This window comes from Sceloporus occidentalis, unplaced genomic scaffold (genome assembly GCF_023333645.1).
Source record: "Sceloporus occidentalis isolate IW3139 unplaced genomic scaffold, rSceOcc1.0.p SCAF_132, whole genome shotgun sequence".
Taxonomy (NCBI): domain Eukaryota; kingdom Metazoa; phylum Chordata; class Lepidosauria; order Squamata; family Phrynosomatidae; genus Sceloporus; species Sceloporus occidentalis.
The window spans coordinates 57,037-78,911 of record NW_028317112.1 but is presented as its reverse complement, the minus strand read 5'-3'; the positions used below and the strand labels follow the sequence as shown (position 1 = coordinate 78,911).

Below are 21,875 nucleotides of genomic sequence, written 5' to 3'. Positions count from 1 at the left end.
GAATTTATACCCCAGGTGGTGCTCAGGTTCGGATTTGGAGGCGGTGTGTTGGGTTAAAGTAGGAAGGAGAAGAACATAATAATGGATAGAAATAGGAAGAGATCAGTCATAATAGATGGCGCTGTAGAAGGTGTTGGCAGGTATATCATTACGTCTCCTGAAACAGGAGAACATGCCTGGGGAGAAAACCCTGATCCCGCAACCACTCACACTTTTTTACCATTGCACGTTGTTATGATGTCATAGACCATTGCTGATACTTTAGGAGTAAAGCTTTAAGCTGTGTTTTTATTTTAGCAATATTTAATTTCTCCACAAACAGAAACTTTTAGAGTTATATATAAGCTTAAAATAATGTATTGTTATATAAGGATATATATATATATTTACTATTTATATATATATTATTATCTTTTATTTATAAAGCACCAACAATTTACGCAGCGTTTCTCACAATACATATATTCAAGGGGTATGACAAGCCTAGAATTGACAAACTGATAAAACTTGCAAGCTTACAATCTAATAAATATATATATATATATATATATATATATATAATACTGTATATGTGTGTGTTATGATACCCGACCACATGTGGGGTAAGCATTAGGCCAATAAGGTTTCAGGTTTTTACAACAATAAAAAAATTGGTGGCCGATAGGATCTTATCTGCCATCAGATTTTATGTTTTTAATTTAAAAAAAACAACATTGTGTGCCCTTTAACATAATGTGTGCCTCGTGCACAATACATTTTATTAATTTGAGGTTCTCTTCTGACGGCAGGATGACCTCACAAAGTTTGACCATTGTTTACAAATTAACGTTGGTTCTGTCCGGGGGGTATGAAATCTCCTATCCCCTCCCCTCTGGGAGATAAAACCCCCCCCCAAAAGACATTTCCCTTCCAGGCATCCCTTTATAGGATAGGCTGCTGTATTAAGAACATGGCTGTGATTTCCCCAGAGAAATCCATCCAGGTCCAATTTAAATGCATGAGCTACGCCTGAACCGCGCTTGTATTCCTGACAGGGAACCTCCGATCCTCCACTCCGGCATTCTTCCACCATATTACCACGGGATTTAACCATGTCAATGCCACTGGGATCAGAAATTCCACGGCAGCATATTGATGCCACAAAAAAAAAAGCCATTCGGCCCATCTGGTCTGCCTATTTTTCCTGATCAAAAATATAAGACCTTATTTGGTGTTGACTTATATTTTAATTGCTAATATATAAAAATATATATATATAAAAAATAGAAATAAGGTATTTTGCAGCCTTTTCAGAAATACGTGGCTTCTGTAAGGGACATGGGACACATATCCGACATCTGTACTTATGCTTTATGACGTAGTTGGGTACATGGGTAGGAGAAACATAAAGGTAAGCACCCCGAGCCACCCCAGGACCTACATTAAAGAGTTGCTGGGCGATGAGGGCAGAGAAATGATGTCATAACCTAACCTAGAAGATCGTGCGGAGGAAGAGAACGTACGCTGATAAAAAGTGGACTCCATGGGCACCTAAATGATAATAAGTGTTATTATACCGTGATTACTAGAGGAGGACTCATTAGACGTTCATTAGACGTGGACTTTGGCATCTACAGGACCCAGTATGCGACACCACGGCCACAGCTCATACCCGTGTACCTATCCAGCGAGATTCACACATTTCAGACGTTGGTTACATTGTATTCAGGTCTTACCCACGGCTCACCATTTATTTCATTTTGCAGCTGTGCCTTTTTCCTGTTTTGGTTTAATTTAATTTCTTTTTTTTTTTTTTTGTTACTCCTCCACATGAAAGCCGGTAGCGAAGAGAAACATTTGTTACGCAGCAAGCCAGAGGAATCAGGCAAAGAAGTTGATTTCTAAACTATTGACTTTCTGATCGTATCGTTTATCGGCAATCACACTTTTAACTGCTGGCGTTCTCTGCTACTCTGAACACGCTGGTTTATAAACCCCAATTATTTTGGCAAGAACTGCTCTTCCAGTAGAAATATTATCGGTAAGTACATCTAAAGATCAAATAACAGGGATAGGCATAAAACTACCGTGATAATAGTGGGATGATGGCGTGACATCTGGTGACTCTGGGTTTGACCTGGAGTCTCCTGCTCAAGTGTCGCACCCCGGGTCTCGGGGTAGGGGAGCGATGTTTAGCCATCATCCTCCTACTACTCCCAGCCTGTTTAAAGGCTGTCTGAGGCTGGCCCTGTCCCCTAACAAGGTGGCTCCACCAAAAGACGGAAAGCTCTACCCTGGGAATTCCCCAGTTATGGTGACAAGATGGTCCGGCTGCGTCCTTGTATTCTGGGTCTCCACATGTAAGGCTGCCACAGCTAATACGCCGACGTACACTCAAGGATTGATACATTTTTCGTCCCGTCACGTGACGCACCATTATCGTTCTTTGTGTTTTACGGTTCAGATATTAGTTGTGGGTTCCGTTCTCTTGTGTTGGTCATCAGGCTTCGCAGGGTTCTGCTCTACCACATTCTCTTTGTGCTAAACCCACAATCACGCATCGAGCTTACAAATGACCTACATTGTGTGTATCTCGCTTTCAGATACCTTCTGTGTCAGAGGGGCTTCCTTCTTCTTTTTTTTTTTAAAGACCAGTAACCTCTTTCCCATCCCCCAATGAAAAATGATGCTTACATCTGCATATATATTGTGAAGAAGCGAGATAAGTATCTCTATTATAGTCCATCCTCCTACATTAGTCAATTTACTGTGTACGATGAATCAAGTGAAAGGCTACAAATCCTTTACAATTATATTCTTTTATTTCACTGGCCAATGTTACCCCTCCAGGGAGAGACCCATAGGCAGGACTTTCAGCTTGTCTATAACATGCAACGGGCAAATAGGACGGCAAAATATCAATATCTCTCACTACCGATCCTACAGCCCTGACGTGAAGGCTTTGAACTTTATATTATAGTGCAACCTCAAGGTGAATGCTATATATTTACTGATCTGACTGTAGGAAAAACTGTTTAAAAAAAAAAAAAATCTCATCAGGGGGAAAAAAATAAGTTAAAAAGGGGAAAAAAATTATAAAAACTTTTATGCTCATAAAAAATAATAATTTGTACATTGTTACATTTCGGGAGCCGGTTTATAAGAAAGATGTGACTAAATTGGAAAAAATATAAAGAAAAGCTACATACTTATAAGGGACATGGATGATTTAAGCTAAGAGTAGTTAGTGTCATTGGATTTAGTTACTTTAGAAAGCATGGACTATGGAAACCTTGCAGATCAAACACATTCGGCCCGTCTGGTCTGACCGTTTTTCCTGCTGTAAAGACTCTGATCATAATCACTGATCAGCTTTTAGTCTTGTCTTAGAAAAAATAAGTGCGGGGGGGCCAATATAAAGTGATCTGTTCATTAACAAAAATGTACAAAGAACAAAAGATCGTCCTCTGAGACGGTAAGAGTGAAGATTCATAGATGACAAAGGAAGGGAATCTTTACAGTGAAGGCAATAAAGGTGCAGAATTCACTGTTGACAGAGGAGTTTTTATCAGATACAATGGATGTCTTCAAAAAGGGTAAAACACAGAACACACAGGGCTATAAATGATAAAATAAACATTAACCCCTTAATGACAAAGCCCGTACATGTACGGGCTCAAAATGCATTGTTTTCAATGGGTTTGGGGACCGCCCATTGTCCTTAATGGGTTAATATTTAGAGCGTCTTTATCCAATGAGAAATCAGGATGCCTTTTGCTGTCAAGAAGGATTTTTCCCCCATGTGACAACATTTTGAAAAATAGCATAATTACGTTTTTTTGTCTTCTTTTAGATTAAAAGCAAGAAGCAGGGGCGTAACTAGACGCCTCAGGGCCCGGGTGCGAGAATCTGTTAAGGGCCCCCCCCCCACCCCCTCACCCCCCCAAAAAAAACATGATTTTTACCCAACAATTTTTTTTCAACTAATTCAACAAATTAAATTTACATATTGAATCATATCTGTAAAAAAATCAAAGAAAAAGGGGCGCATGTACAAAGGGCATAATCCAGGGGTGTCCAAGTTTTTTCTGCAGTGGGCCACTTCATCAGAATTGTATGCGTGCGCGGGCCGCACTCATTTTTCACTGTGACAAAAAATATGGCCTTTAATAAAATATGCAGATTAAAATAAAGTAAAATGACACAAAACCTTTACTCTTCCTCTCACTGATTTCTGGGCCTTGAAAGTTTTGCGACTACAAATTCAGGATTCCCTAGATTTATTCTAGGGATGAACTAAAATGAAAATTCTGGACCAAAACATTCAGGGTTCACTTAGCCAAAACCGAAAATGACCCCCACCTTTAAAAATAATAATAAAAACTCACATGTTTAATAAAAGTAGGTAACACACAATTGGACAAAATTAGCAATATGACTTGGCATGATAGGAGTGTGATTGCTAACAGCAATCACACTCCTATCATACCCAGGCAACCAGTAAATGCTGGTACCTAGGCATGATGGGACTGTGCTCGCTGTGATTGCTGTTAGCAATCACACTCCTATCATGCCAAGTCAGCCAATACACGCTGGTACAGGATGGCTGTAAGTGATGTGCAGACCCCATACTGCTGGCAGCATCAATACACAAGGGGGGCAGCTAGCCAGGTTTCAGCATGTACTGGCTGACTTGGCATGATAGGAGTGTGATTGCTAACAGCAATCACAGTCCCATCATGCCTAGGTTCCAGCACTTACACATCCATGCTATCACACACACACACACACACTCATTTATTCATATAATCATTAATTCACAGATTCATTCCCTCAATCACACACACTCATTCAAACACCCTCCCCACCCCCTTACCTGCACTGCAGCTCCCTCGATGCCACTCACAGACTTCAGCAGGGGGCGCGGCCTCCCTCTGCCTTCTCTGCTAAAGCACAGAGGAAGTAGGAAGTCACGTGAACTCCGCTTCCTCTGTGCTGTCCAGAAGACCCTCCCACAAGTAAGTAGCAGGGCTTGAGGTGCGGCTCGTGTAAGATCGGTTGCCCTGGCTGCCGATCTTACGCGGGCCGCACCTCGAGGTCTCGCGGGCCGCATGTTGGACGCCCCTGCCTTATTTAAAAAAACTTAAAAAAGATTTCGGGCGGCCCCTTGGCTTGGGCCCCCCTGCCGCCGGGGCCCGGTCGCTGTCGCGACCCCTGCGACCCCGGTAGATCCGCCACTGGCAAGAAGGGTCGGTAGAAAGGACTAACTTGATGCAATTAGGACTTTTTTCACCTTAAATTACAATGACCTGTGGTGTGACCTTAGCACAATTTGCAAATACACTCCAGGTCCATATGTAGCCTTGGCAGGGGAAATGTTCAGCTGTGGATAGAGCTCATTAAAATTATAGGATTCACAGTTCCATCTTCAACAGAGAAGGATGCTCTCCACAGTAAGGGCTGTAAAGCTCCGGAATACACTATTCTTTGAGAATAAACTGCATTCACAAGAAAAAGTTCCCCCTTATAATTTAAAAGTTAGTAATACTGGCTTTATTCGAACTGCCCCTGGAATAACAGATTTTTTTTTCTCCCCTTTTGTGCAAAAAGTAGATGAATGAGTTTAAGGATTTTGGAAAGTCGGAACTTGGTGGACATTTTCACCAAAGCTTCTGTAATTTTTGGAAGAAGGTCTATGTCTGTTGGCCTGTGGGCCTTTGGAATAAATTCCAGCACTATATACTATATACTACTATACTATACTATATATATACTATAATATCCAATCTCACTTTTGCTTCATGCTTCCGCTTTCTATCTAGACAGACATACAATATTATATATAATACATATATATTGATGCAACGTTGCTTGTACTTTCTATAATATGCACCTTATTCTTTCAAACGTTTGTGAAAAAAGTGTCAATAGTAAATGTATCAGAAGGCTCAGCATGTGTCAGAATATAATGGTTTTGTCGAAACTAAGGTAGTTTAGTAATCCAATACAAAGTACCTTAAATATATAGGAAAGTGAAGCAAATCTTCTGAAAGCTAAATACAATTTATTGTCTTATTTTTGTCTATAAAATGTATTATCCAACATTAGTCCAGGGGGGGTTATGGACTTCAGTTATCAAGAGTCAAAAGCCCACAAGGATTAATCAGTGATGTCCAGTATTAATTGTTTGATTAAATGTTAACCCTTCAGGATACAGTTTGACCCCCTTCATTAACACTTTAACACAGAATCTGCTGTCCGGCCCCTGTCTAGTCGCCCGTTTTTTCCTGCAGTAAAGACTCAAACCTTAATCAGTCGTTGGTCTCGTCTTAGATTCAGGAGCCGTATGTCTATCCCATGCATGTTTAAATTCCCTCACTGTATTACCCTCTACCACTTCTGCTGGGTGGCTCTCCCATTTATCTACCACCCTCTCTGTAAAACTGCCTTCCATAAAAACACAACCTTTACCACCAGAAGTTGGAAAGACTGGGTTTTTCAGAAACCAGGGGCCAGAATATCAAATGCAGACAAAGCATTTTTGAAACCCCTTAGAACATAATGTAAGCAGATACCATCTTTTTGCTGAGAAAATCCAAAAAAACTAAATTAAAATATTCAAGCCAGACTGTTACATAACAAAATATTTTCTTAATAAAATAGAATAGTATGAGATTAAGTCTCCAACAACAATTAAATCTAAATTCTGGATTAAATATATTTTAATTATTAGATATCCTTTTTATATTGAGAATTAAAAAAAATGCAGAACACATTAGTAAATAGACAAGTATGTAAAAAAAAATACATAATAAATACTATTATAAATAAATATATATATTGACTAAAAGGCAGCCAACTCAAAAAAATATATATATATATATCCAACAAATACAAAAATCAATATTCTACATTTATTTTAATTTATTCTAGCTTCTTTATTAATACATATATATATATTTATATATTTTATATATTTTATTATTAGCAGCTTTAACTGAATTTGTAGAATATTTTAATATTTTTATACTTAGAATCAAAAAGTTAGCAGGGCTTGCGTATGTTACAGGGGAGTTGTAATGTATGTTTTCTCCCCATTTATGACTTTATATTTTTATTATATGTGATATCAGTATGAGATTAAGTCTATTAGTGATCGGCACTGAAATTCGATGTACCGCCTGTCAAAACAAAAAGATCCAGTACTTAATAGTGTTAATAATAATACAGCTGTAATAAAAAAAATAAAAATTAATGGGTATATTTTATTATTAGTAGTAATATATTAATATATTATTGTTGATATATTACCGGTATTTATCATTAATTATTGATTTTTATTGCGCCATCATACACTGCAGCGCTGTACAATTGTATATATACTATATGACGTAAAGGGCACTGGGTTTAACTATATATATTGTTACTCAATAAAAAAAAAAGGAAAAATATTACCCAAGCAAATCAGACAGAAACAGCCTTTATTTAAAAATATAAATCTTTTTCTCTTTACAGGAAGAATGTAAATTAGGCGTATCCGGGGTTAAACGTAACGGCGCTCCCAGCCTTCTGTTACAAATAAGACTCTGACCCAGAAAATGATTGACATTTAATTTATACAGAAATATACTGGGAGGCGATGCTGCTTTCTTTATAATTTGTTTCCATGTCCTCACCGCCAGACAAAGCTACACCGGGTCTTATGGATCCTTCGGCGTTTTATTGCAGATTTATATTAAATATAAATATTTAAATTATTAGATTTATATTATTATTATTATTATTATTATTATTATTCGGCCCCAGTCTAGTCGCCCGTTTCCCCTGCTGTAAAGACTCAAACCCTAATCTCGTCTTACATTCAGAAGCCGTGCGTGTTTAAATCCCCTCGCTATATTACCCTCTACCACTTCTGCTGGGAGGCTGTTCTGTTTATCTACCACCCCTTTTATACATCGCTATAGTTCTATATTTGTCTGCCTATGTGTCTATCTCGCTATGATCTGCCAGCTTTAATACTTTTTTGTCATTTACTCTATGTTTGAAAGCCTAATTTCTGTCCTGTGCATGTTTACATTTCCTTAATGTATTAACCACAACCGCTTCAGCTGGGAGGCTGATCCGCTTATGTACCACTCTTTCATTAAAATTAAACTTCCCTATGTGACATCTAAGATCCTGACCCTCTTGTTTTAAACTTTGACTTCCTGCATGACATTTCTCCTTATTTGATATATACTTCTCTTTATGTATTTCAATGTCCGTTCGTAACCCTTTCCTCTCACATTATTATTTTGGAGTCTTTAGTTGAAGCTGATACTTTTTATTGAGCCAACATACAAAAAAGATGTAAAATGACATATGCATTTTGGACCTCAGAGGTCTCTTCTTTCTCACTTTCTATGTTTCCCCAATAAAGCTTAGTAAATTCAACTAAGATCACTTTCTCTACGGCTCATCCGGCTATATCCGTTGTTACGAGCCCATGGGAGATTTGTCTAGGGAGTGAAAGGGTCAATTCCGCAGCTCTAAGTTAAGACACCTCTGCTAACGATAAACCTAGAAACACAGGGAAAAGCACAGTGTATGAGATTCCTTTGTTTTTAGCAACTCTTTCATCATATTCAAATTATACTGAAAGATCACAGAGGTTTGTGATACTCGTTAGTGAACCTCTGTTCATACAGTAAGACCCACAGAGCCAAAATGTTTTACCTGTCCCCCTCTAGTTAGGGTTTTCTTCCATTAAAATAACACGAAATGGATCAGAAACCCAGCGCAGACGGGGTTAATGTTGTAAATGACTATTGTAGCTGGAAACGTCTGTTTTTTAATGGAATCTCTTCATAGGCGTACAGAGGCCCTTTATCACTCCCATCACTCCTGTGTTCCAATGGCCCTTTATCACTCCCATCACTCCTGTGTTCCAATGGCCCTTTATCACTCCCATCACTCCTGTGTTCCAATGGCCCTTTATCACTCCCATCACTCCTGTGTTCCAATGGCCCTTTATCACTCCCATCACTCCTGTGTTCCAATGGCCCTTTATCACTCCTGTGTTCCAATGGCCCTTTATCACTCCCATCACTCCTGTGTTCCAATGGGCCTTTATCACTCCCATCACTCCTGTGTTCCAATGGCACGTTGTGTTCGCTGATCCAAGTTTAAGTTTAAAAGGCTAATTGATGGTTAGAAAGCTCACTGACCCCAAACTTTTGACTGGCCAGCAGTAAGGGTTTGCCAGGTTTGCCAGGCGGCCAGTCTGGGCCTGCTGTAGACACAGCTACGTACAGCTCAGACAGCCAGCCTGGCAGTGGATGTTAATGTAGAATTTAGCCCTTGAGGGCCAAGTTTTGAAACAGAATTCAACAAACTATGTCGGCCTTGGAACCTCAAACAGAAATCTTCTATTCCAATGAATCTTTAGTCTTAAAGTTGTTAATATACTTAAAATGCATACAAAATATTGTCAAGATTTCACCGGGCATGTTAGGGGTTATGAATAAAGTGTAGTTCCGTTTCCAACTAGTTAGAGCGGTGCAATCACCATAGCAACCAATGGAATGCTTCACTCCACTTATATGTATCAGTCCTATGTGTTTATACTTATCTTTATGTGTACGGCCTATCTATACATATCTATATGTATCAGACCTATCTATCTATTCATATCTATATGTATCAGACCTATCTATCTATTCATATCTATATGTATCAGTCCTATGTGTCTCTACTTATCTTTATGCCTCAGGCCTATCTATACATACCTAAATTTCTCAGACCTTATACCTACCTATCTATACATACGAATATATATAAGACCTACGTATCTATACATACAAATATATATCAGAACTACGTATCTATACATACAAATATATATATATAAGACCTACCTATCTATACATATCTATATGTATCGGACCTACGTATCTATACATATCTACATGTATCAGACCTATCTATACATATGTAAATATATTATGCTGTATCACTGAAAACATTGATTTGGATCCTCTGTTGGGATAAACCCGCCATAACAGCAATAATTCAGAGAGGGTTAATATCTGCCTGTGGTCTATACGCCCCATACAGACCCCACCGATGGCAGAGTCAGGCGGCGTTATATGATGAGCGTTATAACAGATGTTGACTTTAGAACTTTTGATCTTCCTGTAAACAGATCGTCAGAAGTCTGTGGGCTTATTCTGCTCAATACCACGTTATCTTTTATCTGTATTTACGCTTCAAACCGCCGTAATGTGAATGCCCATGCGTCTGCTTACAGGGTGATCCGAGACCTAATGCCGAGGCTTCTAAAAAGCCCCCTTAAAAGCGTCTAACATTCCGGGGTCCAACGCCAATAACGAGTTAATGACCCCAAGGATCTTACCTCTAAATAACTATTTATATATACTATGGAGCCACTCAAACATACAAAAATATTGTTTTGGGGTTTTTTTGCGGATACATTTAGCATAGAAATAAAATTTGTACCTACGTCAAAATAAATCAACGATATACGATCTACAACAAAAATGGCCGTCCAAAAAATATGTATTCCTTTAAATGACTAATAACGCAGAGCCGTGTTAGAAACCTCGCTCTATAATCATAAAGCACAATACAATATATCGGTTAAGGGGCAAAAAACATGAATAAAGTCTAGTTTTGTAACTTTACGCGAACCCTAATTTATGGTGGGGGAACACAAAAAAATAATTTAGCCTATGTTCATCATAATAATACCTTTTTATCATAATAATCCTACATTTGTACTTCGGAAATACAACAGATTAGGTCCGCGCCTTCCTCTCAGCGTTTCCACCGGAGGCTGCCCTGAACACCAATGGCGAGACCCCCCTCGGCTTAAAACAGGAAACTAGTGGAGGCGCCCCTTTAAATATACAGAGAAATAATCTAAAACTATACAGAATTCTTTTTTATACATCATTTTTTGGGCAATACACGTATAAAATGTGATAGGTTCGAACCACGCTCTGTTTTAAAAAAAATTTGTAGAAACCTGACGCGTTTCGCTCACTTAAAAGGGCTTCCTCGGCTGTGTTAAGACTCTGGAACATATGACCTATAATTTGCAGCATACATAAAATCATATGACGTAAGGGGACTCATTGTATCTATAATATTGCTTAAAACGACCCTTGATACTTGAGTACCGTTTTAAGCAATATTATAGTAATATTTTTAGTAAAAAAAAAAAAAAAAAAAAAAAGCATGTCCAAAAATGGTTGTTTTTCACTTTACCTGCTGCCGGGACTTTTGTCAGCAGTAATGCCGATAAAGGGATCCATTTGGACCTCATGGTGACTCCGAAATAAAAGACAAAGGACCAGCACTGGCATCCACCTGCCTGAGAAGCTTGCGCGACTGCCTCACCCACACGGCTCTGCTACGACAGCAGCCCCGGAAACGGAACATCTCGAACATCTCTTTTCGTGTTGCGTTGTTCAGCAACCGACACACAAACAGACCACAATTGGATTCTCTCACCGCTGCCGCTTCAGTATCTCTCTTCCTTTTTCCTCTCTGTTTGGAAGCTGTGTTTGACGTTGATAAGGAATGCATTGAACGTGAAAGCCTAACTTAGTGAATATATTAATTTCGCCGACAAAAGTATTTCTTACTCTTTTTGGAAATAAACCTACGACATCCCTCATCGACTCGTAGGGTTTTGTCATCATAAATGCTTATACGTGGAGAAGGACAATGTGTGAGAAAAATTAGGGGTTTTTTTTTCTTTTATTATATAAACAAAATAAATAATTAAACAAAAAGGCAAATTATTAAACTTTAAAAAAAGACAAAAAAACTTTAACATTTTTTTGTATTTTTCCTTTATTATTTAATGTGTTGATAAGAAATAATACTACTAATAATAATTATTATTTTTATTATTATTAAAGGATCTCCCTGCCTGCTGACCACACGGTGACCAGTGCTGAAATTGCAGGAAGGGAATGACCTAAAGGAAGTTCAGGCATTTAAATCGATTCAAATGTAACAGTGCTCAGTGCAAACACCGATACGCAGTATCTGCCACCAAGAAGCCTGTGACGCCAGCTTCTTCTGACAAAGGGGACCGCAGTCAGTTCCTTGCGACCTCAGCCTACACATATGCCAAGTGAACAAGCAGCTGTTTGAGTGCCTTTAGGGCCACAGGGCCAGTTAAGATATGTACCATAAACATTCTTCTCAGAATAACTAAGATCACTGTAATCAGCAACTTAACAACAGGAGAGGGATAACTTAAAAGGGGGAAGAACACTAATTCAGATCCTTAGGGCTCCCATCATATACATATTAGGTTAAGGTGACCAGATTTTTAAAATGAAATCCGGGGACATTTTTTTAAAATTGGCAAATGGTTAAAAAAACATTTTATAAGCAAATTCTCTTCAAACTATATATGCAATGTATTTGGTATGTGTTTATGTAGTGATTGTATGAAATATACGTTACCGTCCACCCAAACACATACCGGGACAGACTCTGTCACACCTCCACCCAAACACAGACCAGGGCAGGCTCTGCATCACCAACACTAGGGATGCACCAAAATGAAAATTCTGCACCGAAACTGAAAATTCAGGATTCTCTTGGCCGAAACAAAAATGACCCACACCTTTTAAAAAAATAATAAAAATAAATAACCACACTTTTATTAAAAGTAGCACACCAAAATTGGACAAAAAAAATAGCAATAGCAATAGCAATCACGCTCCTATCATGCACAAGCAGCCAATACATGCTGAAATCTGTCTAGCTGCCCCCCTTGTGTATTTATGCTGCCAGCAGTATGGGGTCTACACATCACTTACAACCTCCCTGTGCCACCCTCCCCCCACTTACTCATTTACCCATTCACAAACATGCATTCACTCATTCATTTACTCATTCACAGATACTCATTCATTCCCTCAATCACGCATACTCATTCATACAGACCACCTATATTATTATTGTTATCTTTCATTTATATAGCGCCAACAATTTCCGCAGCGCTTAATACAATACATATATTCAAGGGGTCTGACAAGACGAGAATTGACAGACTAAGACAAACCGATATATTAGGTGGAGAGAGCCCGGCTCGCAAGCTTACAATTTTGAGGATATATATATATTATATATTGTAGATATCTACCATACACTTTATACACCATAGATATGTATTAGATACTATAGATATCTAATATCCAATACATATCTAAAATACCCAATATCCAATACATATCTATAATATCTAATACATATCTTCAATACATAATATCCAATACAAATATTTAAGCTGAGAAAAGTACTAACCGGGTCGCCCAGATATCTTTTGGTCAGAGCACAATATAGAGACGACTCCATACTGTGTGACCCTGAGAATCTGCCCCCTCACCCTAAGACCCTAATTTGGGATTAAAAACTCAGGTGCAAACCAGAAACATATTTTCAGAAACATGTTGGTATTTTTAGTTCTCCATTGTGAAAGATGTTGGCTGAAAGTGGTGGGAGTTAAAGGCCTTCACATTTGACATAAAAGCCTGAACAGTAATCTCAACCAAATGATGTTCCAGCTACATCACCAGCGCAAAGGATGCTTCTGTCACACCTTTACCGCCATCTAGTGGTAATATCTGATACTACACTTCAGTGTAGTCCCATTTCTGGGAGTCTATTCTAGATTTGTACAAATTGCACATTTACAGAATTTTTCTTAATTCGTTGATTCGTAGAAAGCATAAAAAACGAGGCCACACCCCATGAATCGTACGAAAACAAAGCGAAAAGTTCAGAATTTTCGTTGGACATTTGTGGGTCCACATTGTGGTAATGAAATGTTTATGTTGTAATATTTCAGACAACTATATTAATCATTAGTATGTGTTCTAACTCTGTTACCAATCTACTAAACACCCCGATTCCTTATCATACTGCCTTGTGGTAAATCATAGAATGGCTCAGCCTTAATCACATACCCACACACTCTGAGTAATGAAAGCTTATGGAGGAAGGGACTTCATTAGCATTGCCATAAAGCATCAGCTCAGCGTGGTTTTTGAGCAGGAAAGTCACCCAAAATATCACACGACTGAAAAAAAGGTCCACGTGTGCAGATGTTTAATTGAGCAAAATTAAATATAACCAAATATTTAGTAATGCTAACCTACATTACTGTATACCTAGCTGTATTCAGTGGTGTATTTTGGGGCGGCAGCTCCCCTCCTGCCACAAAAATAGGGGCAGATCTTCTGTTGGGTGATCAGGCTCCCAGGTACCCACTGCTGCAGCTCTGGCCCTACAAACACTGCAGTTGGGGGTCTGTTCAGACCTCTGTGAGCATGCACTTAAAGTGATTCCTTTTATTTGAATGGCAGTGCTTCTAGCAGCCAATGTCAAGAAATGTTGGACCGTGGAAGAGAATGGCAGCAGCAGAGTTGCAGCTTCTACATCAGGCATGAATGCGTGCAGTAAAATCTGAACTGAATGCAATGAAATATGGGTACTAGAGTCCCTTTGGGGTTGGCTATTTAAATTACCTTTTTCTCCAAGTAAATGTACTAAAATAAAAAGGGAATAAATAAGACTGAATGGTTTCATGAGTGCTTCTCAATGATTTAGATTTTTAGTTGCAACACTCAGCGGGAAGTGTATTAAAGGAGGACAACAACGTAATATTTCATAATTCTCAGAATTCCAGAGGGACCATAATTGCCTCTTCATGTACAGTAAGTGAAAACGACATGACTGCTTGCTGAAAATCTCAAACAGAAAGCCTGTGCCAGAAAAGCTAGGGGCTTGAGTGTCCTTTTATAGGATGCGATTCATTATTTCATACAATTGAGATTTTATTCTGTATTTGCACATATTCTGTTAGAAGTGATACTGTGAAAGAAAATGTGTTCTTTTTCATTTTGTTTGCTCACTTTATGGTTTTTCCATGCTACCCCAAACCATTCAAATGTTTGGGGTCCCTTATCACTCCTGTGTCCCAACGGCCCTTTATCACTCCCATCACTCCTGTGTCCCAACGGCCCTTTATCATTCCCATCACTCCTGTGTTCCAATGGCCCTTTATCCCTCCCATCACTTCTGTGTTCCAATGGCCCTTTATCACTCCCATCACTCCTCTGTTCCAATGGCCCTTTATCCCTCCCATCACTCCTCTGTTCCAATGGCCCTTTAACACTCCCATCACTCCTGTGTTCCAATGGCCCTTTATCCCTCCCATCACTCCTCTGTTCCAATGGCCCTTTATCCCTCCCATCACTCCTCTGTTCCAATGGCCCTTTATCACTCCCATCACTCCTGTGTTCCAATGGCCCTTTATCTCTCTCATCACTCCTGTGTTCCAATGGCCCTTTATCACTCCCATCACTCCTGTGTTCCAATAGCCCTTTATCCCTCCCATCACTCCTGTGTCCCAATGGCCCTTTATCATTCCCATCACTCCTGTGTTCCAATGGACCTTCCATAGACATGGGAAAATGTCTTTTTAGTCATCAACTTTTTAGTCAAACTTTGATAAATTTAAACTTTTTATAAATTTAAAATGTATTCAACATTTCCTGGATATACCCAATAACCCAAACTCGGCATACATCGATCTGCCATTTTTTTGAGATGTTATGGGGTCTAAAAATGTGCATTTCCAACTTTTTTTTACTGATGGATTTACTGGGCCCATCTCTCATTTGAGGTTCCATATTTTCCTAGACAACCAGCGTAAAGCATGATACAACACTGTTCAAAAGTTTGGGATCACTGGGGTATATGGACCTGTTTTCACACCAACATCAAAGTTTGTGGTAAACATATAAAATATGCTTTTTCTCAAAAATATGCAATTTCACCAGTTATTTCTGGATTTGTGACTGAACAAAAAAAACCTCAATTTGTATTCTACATCTCGTTGGTTCAACAATATCTCACATGCATACGTTTGTCTAAAGAGATTTTTTTTATTTTTATAAAATGGGGTGGATGCTATCGAGTCATTCTGATTGACTTCCATGGGCAAGCACCTGCCACTCATGTAATCGCCCACCCCCCAAATTAATCGTGGTAAAGATAAAACCTCCAAAAAAACTGAAAGCCCTTAACTTACTCAACTAACGTATTTCTTACCTAAATCTAAACTAAACCCAACTACCCATTCACCAACCAAATAGTCTTAAATAAGATCCTATTAATTTCATAAAAAAGGGGGAAAAAAATATTCTGTTACTTTTTCACAGTATTTCATAAAATAAAAAAATTGTGGGTCCAAGGATGTACTCCAGATGAGCTAAAGCTGGTCTGCCTGGCCTCCATCATTGGCTGTTTCAGCAGCGGATCCTGGAGTGCAGCACTCGAGGGGACGTACTATTAAGTTCTGCGTCCTCAAGGACAAGCAACTTATGTCTTGTGTTGCAAAGGGGTTAAGAGACCTTCTAGGCATTACAAAATTAACTCAGTTTGGAGCAATATAGTCTCTTTCCATGAATCAATAGGGCTCATTCATGTGTTGCAGGAAAACTAGGTGCATGTGGGGAGATTCCAAAAAATCTCCATTGTTGTGAAATCAAGTTTATGAGTTATTGCGTGGAAATTTCTGCTTTAAGAAAAGGCATTAGAGATTCAGGTCAGAGTGATCTCATTTTCATTACACACACATTATTAAACCTTTATTTAAAACAATCAATTTTATATCTTATTAAAAAAGATAATTTTTGGTTTTATTCATATTCAAGGGACAGCGATTTTTTTTTATTTTTTTTTTACACCATAAAGCTAAAGTTACAGGAAATAAGAAAAGCAAGGCACTCTAAATAAGTGTTAGAAGACTTGTGCTATGTTGCCACATTGGCCACATGGCATAATGGGTATAAAACTTCTGTTTTGCAACTCCAGGGTCAAACAGGCAATATTTTTGGATACCTTAACTCCAACACAGCCATCTCAAATATATATATAAAAAAAACACATTAAAATGACTTGATTTATTGCCTGGTTGTGGTCCTCGAAGCCTGGAGATCCACTGCCTTAAGGCATCTCGTAATGAAAGAATAAGTACTAAAAGAGGCACTTAGGAGGTAGAGTGTTTCTCAAAACTGGCAGCGCTACTGTGCATGCACACAACTCTGCACACGCACAGCATCCATGCTGTGCAATAAGGAACCCCCGCTGTCCTGCCGAACTCTACCTCTGAGGTAGAGCTTGGTGGGACAGCCAGATAGAGTGGCCAAACCAGGGACTGTCCTGCACAGAGCAGGACAGTTGGGAGGTATGAATGAGAAAGCTGCAACTAAGCAGCAAATCGAGGCCCTAGCCACTTTTACCCCAGTGTTATTCTGCCCCCGCAGTGCACTGCGCCGCTGGACCCGTTTATGAAAAGATTCAAATACATAAACTAAAAGTAGCTTTTCATGAGCAGATGGGTTCTTAACGGCTTATTTTTTACTTCTGCGCCCGTTGTCATAGTAATAATTTTGTCAGAACTTTTGTGTTCATTTATAGATTTGCGGCATAACACAAAATGCTGCTCCCGTGAGCCATGTCTCCGCGTTTGTGTTCTGTGAGCTTCTAAATGGTTGCGAACATTGCAAAAACTCCACTTATGTTCAGTTTTATGACACAGCAAATGGTTACAAGGTGCCGATTCTGCTCATAATATAAGCCAGCGACATTGTAAAACCAGCTTGAGGATGTCTGGGAGTTAAGAATTACAAGAGCTATCTGAAGCCACTTCAAGAAGCCTTCGGGTTTATCTGCCCTGCGGGGAGGGGTAATTTACAGCCCTGTTTGTGAGCTAGAAGATCCATATGCACTTCACTGCCTTCAATATTTGTTAAAAGACTTTGCTCTCCCCCCAGGGCCTGGATCTCTAATAATATTTCTAACCTTGGGCTTTGCCCCCACTGGCTGTGGAAGGCTGGCAGTATTCAGGATGGGGGCAAATTCAGCCAAGGGACCCGATTATGCAGCTGATAAGCAACACACCTGATTGCACGATCCAGGCAGCTTCCAGAAATGGAGCCAATAGCTGCCAAGTTTCTGAAACTTGACGGGGTCCAACGGGCCAAACCCCATACATATTACACACGATGAGGAGGACAGCAAAGAGTAAAAAGAGAGTTAAACATCTCCATTAAAAGCTATACAAGCACCATATCTAATCAAATCTAAAACATTCTTAGCGCTGCTGGTTTACATATATAGTGCTGCAATCTATGCATTTTATCCAGGGCATTGACATTACAAAAAATAGTAACTGTATTGGGTTATGTTGAACGTGACACTTTAACAATTTCACAACAAAACCCCATAATGTCTTGTGCGCAGGGGTATGTTGGAAACGTTGACCTTGATTGTTGTTTTTTTTAACCTATGAAAAAGATGGAACTATCCTGATTAAATATTTGCAGACTTCGATCTAAAGGTGAATGCTGAAAAACGAAAGCAAAATCAAAACACGTGCAGGCTGCTTGAAAACTCTCCCAACAATGGTTTGGGTCCTCAGCTCCAATAGTAATTGAATCTGTTGAAAAGAGAACATTCAGCTTAAAATTACAGGAAGCTGGGAAACAAGGAAGCCTGGTGTGTCCATAAAACACTCACACTCAGCCTCGTTAGCGCAGTAGGTAGCGCGTCAGTCTCATAATCTGAAGGTCGTGAGTTCGATCCTCACACGGGGCAAGTTATTTTTTTTGTGTCTATAATATATTATTCTGCAAACTGTCAAGCACCGAGACAATTTTTTTTTTTTTTTTTTTTTTTTTTGGAACAAGGTTCTGATTTACCAAATTTTCCATTGGTTTATAGAACCGTGATTTATTTTTCGTGTTTAGTGCGTCACTAATAAAAAATAAAAAGACCAAATATTTAATAAAAAGAGATTTTTTTGCTCTGCTCTTACCTCAGGGTAAATATAATTATAGTGTGTATATATAATTTTTTAAGAAAATACAATTTTTATACTCTGCATGCTGTCCACACTGTGATAAGGAAGTAGGACTCTGTAGTCCATCTTTACTGATAATACCATGTGTGGACAGCAACTGGTGGGGAGTGAACATCGGACATGCCAGATGCGTCTGTAGAGAGACTGTAGGGTCTTTACCACACTGACGTGACTACATTCGGGGGCGATGCGATACTTACTAAGGTTTTGCTTTGTAATATTCGTCTGGTGTCACAGTCTTGATTCCACCAAAATAGTCCAGCACCCAGATGTTTGTGATGTTGAGTTTGGCGAAGAACCAGTTGTGGTCATGGGGCCAGCTGGCCATTTCGGGGTGCCGGCTGAACAAAGCTAACTTGGCGGCGTCGGTCTCTGCGTCATCCACCTGGGTGGAAAAGAAAGGGAACATCAAAATAATCTCCAAGCCTGCTTTTTATGTACGGATCACGCATTTCTTTCTACGGTCGCACACAGAGACAAACGTCGTGACACCACCGGGTCTCGGACCGGAAAGACCCAGTCAGCCGCGGTCCCCGGGAATCACATTTCCAGGGGAAGGGAACATTTGACAGCGGCCCGTACCGTGGCCCTAGGCCATAGCATGCCTACAGGGAAGCACCACTCACCTTCTGAATGGCCCCAGACAGTATCACATGGGCACACAGCGGGCTCTGAGGGTCATAGCCTTCTTTTTTGCAGTAATGGGTCTGAGCCAATGACAACGTTATAGACGCATTTGGGTTCACCTAGCAAAAAAAAAATCAATAATGAGGAAAAAAAAACTGTAATTTCAGAATGATAAGAAGTAAATAATGCATTTAAATAAAAACACTTAAAAAAAAAACAAACTTCAATGAAATGGAGGAAAAATCATTTATTTATTGCGGTTGCTGCTGGACTCGCAGGAAGATAAAGGGTTCACAAGCGAGCGGAGAAGTAAAAGTTCGCGGCGCAGCAATTTAAGAGGCATCTCGTTTGGATATTGTGTAACGAGCGACAATCTTAAACACACACATTTAATACGCTGATGTGACAAACAAAAAAGCTGATTCACAGTCACTCGTGACACCTAGCTTTCTGTAAGCATAGGGAGCAAATGATCTCTCCTATCGTGGGATTTGCATTTAATCGATGGTTTTAGATTCCAAAGGAGATTAAAATAGGGAGTAAAACAGATTTTATGAAACTATTTTTTATTTTTATTTTTTAAGGGTATCAATCGAACCCGTTTTGCGTTCATTTTTTTTCCCCTCTTTGAAGTTTTTTTTTGTTGTTTATCTACGCTGACGAGATAAACAGGCAGGTTACGGCTGTGAGCTGAGAGATAAGAATTGCGCTCGGCTGTACAGAGAAACTTCATTCTCAGTGGAAAACAGAATGTTTGAATTTGTGCATTTATATGAAATAGAGAGGGCTGGGGATCAGTGGGGGTCTAAGAACTATCTGGACACGGGCACGCCGGGGCAAACTATTATTGGGACACGTTCTCCAGGACATTTTGGTATAAGAGGCTTTACTATTGGGGTGCAGTGTAAGGGGTATTAGTGATATGGAGCGCAGTGTCACGGGGTGCATTATTATTATTATTATTATTACTACTTGGGGCGCTGTATCAGTATTACTTATCCCCCTTCCTCCACTAAACCCCTGCACTCACTTGCAAGTCCTGCACGGAGATTTCCATGAGTGTGAGGTAGAGGTAGGGCACTCCGGTGCTGGTCCTGAGGGGCCCGTCGCTCACAGAGAACACGTTAGCGAAAGGCTGCCCCCTGACAGACTCGTGTGAAGAGATGGTGGCCATTGCGCCCCAGTCACAGTGATGCACCACATAGCGGGCCACCCGGGCAGTGTCATTCCGTGGCGGTATGAGAGAAGCAGAGCACGGAGACTGCACACATAGCACAGCCAGGAACAAGATACCGAGAAAAACGCCTGTCCGTGACATAGTGATTGAGAATACCGGGCAGTGACAGCCTGGTATAGCTGCAGATACGGGGGAGTTCCAAAACAATAACTGTCCAATCACACAACCAGGGGAGGGGTCAATTAAACCACCCGCCAATCAAAATGTCAGAGAGGAGCCAGGGAGCCACCTACTGACAGCGGGGCTCACGGACTCCTAGCCAATAATAACAGTTAAGGAGGCTGAGGGCCATATGTAAACAGCCGTCCACCCAAAGGGCGGGCGGACCTAAGACATAGCTTGTTCCGATTCGCTACATAGCGATTACAGACAGTAATTATTGACCAATCGTGTGTCTTGTTCCGCTGTCAGCATGCAAACACAGCTGTGCTTTCGCAACCCGCTCATGTTACGTAGTGATGGGAAGTTCGGATCATTAAAGTGAATCGGATCATTTCGATTCGTTCACTGAAATGATCCGATTCATGATCCGGATCTTCGGATCACTCAGTGTGTCTGCACGGAGTTACTGTTTTCCAGTAACTCCGTGCAGGCACACTAACGATTGGCCCCGCCCCTTTCATTATGAATCCTCCCCCCTGCCTCCAGTGATGTCAATGAAGGCAGAGAGTCGTTCAAAGATTCGGATCTTACAGGGATCCGAATCTTACAGTGATCCGGATCACTGTAAGATCCGGATCATTGTAAGATCCGGATCATTGTAAGATCCGGATCATTGTAAGATCCGGATCTTTGAACGACTCTCTGCCTTCATTGGGATTGTAATCATTCAGAGAATGTCACCATACTGTTATAAATAATACATTAATAATCACTGCCCCCAGGATTTACATTCCCCTTTACCTGCAACTGCACCTTAAGCTAACTTTATTAAATTAATTAAATTAACCCTCACCATTAAATTAACCCTAAACACCCCATCAACCATGACTGCCCTAAAATTAACCCTTAACACCCCATCAACCATGACTGCCCCTAAAATTAACCCTTAACACCCCATTAAGCATAACTGCCCCC

General features: G+C 39.9%; 1 protein-coding gene and 1 non-coding gene across 2 annotated transcripts; one reads left to right on the top strand and one right to left on the bottom strand.

The window, feature by feature from the left end:
- The first annotated feature begins 18,596 nt into the window (after nucleotides 1–18,596).
- Nucleotides 18,597–18,669, top strand: TRNAM-CAU (transfer RNA methionine (anticodon CAU)). The gene has a single exon. It is a non-coding gene; the product is annotated as a tRNA-Met (tRNA).
- Nucleotides 18,670–19,133: 464 nt separating this feature from the next.
- On the bottom strand, nucleotides 19,134–20,879 carry LOC149281417 (protein CREG1-like). The gene is made up of 3 exons (XM_089499280.1): nucleotides 20,592–20,879; nucleotides 19,561–19,680; nucleotides 19,134–19,319 (listed from the first exon to the last, which is right to left on the bottom strand). Exons 1-3 carry the CDS (start codon nucleotides 20,877–20,879, stop codon nucleotides 19,134–19,136), a joined length of 594 nt encoding a protein of 197 aa, XP_089355406.1.
- Between the last annotated feature and the right edge of the window lie 996 nt (nucleotides 20,880–21,875).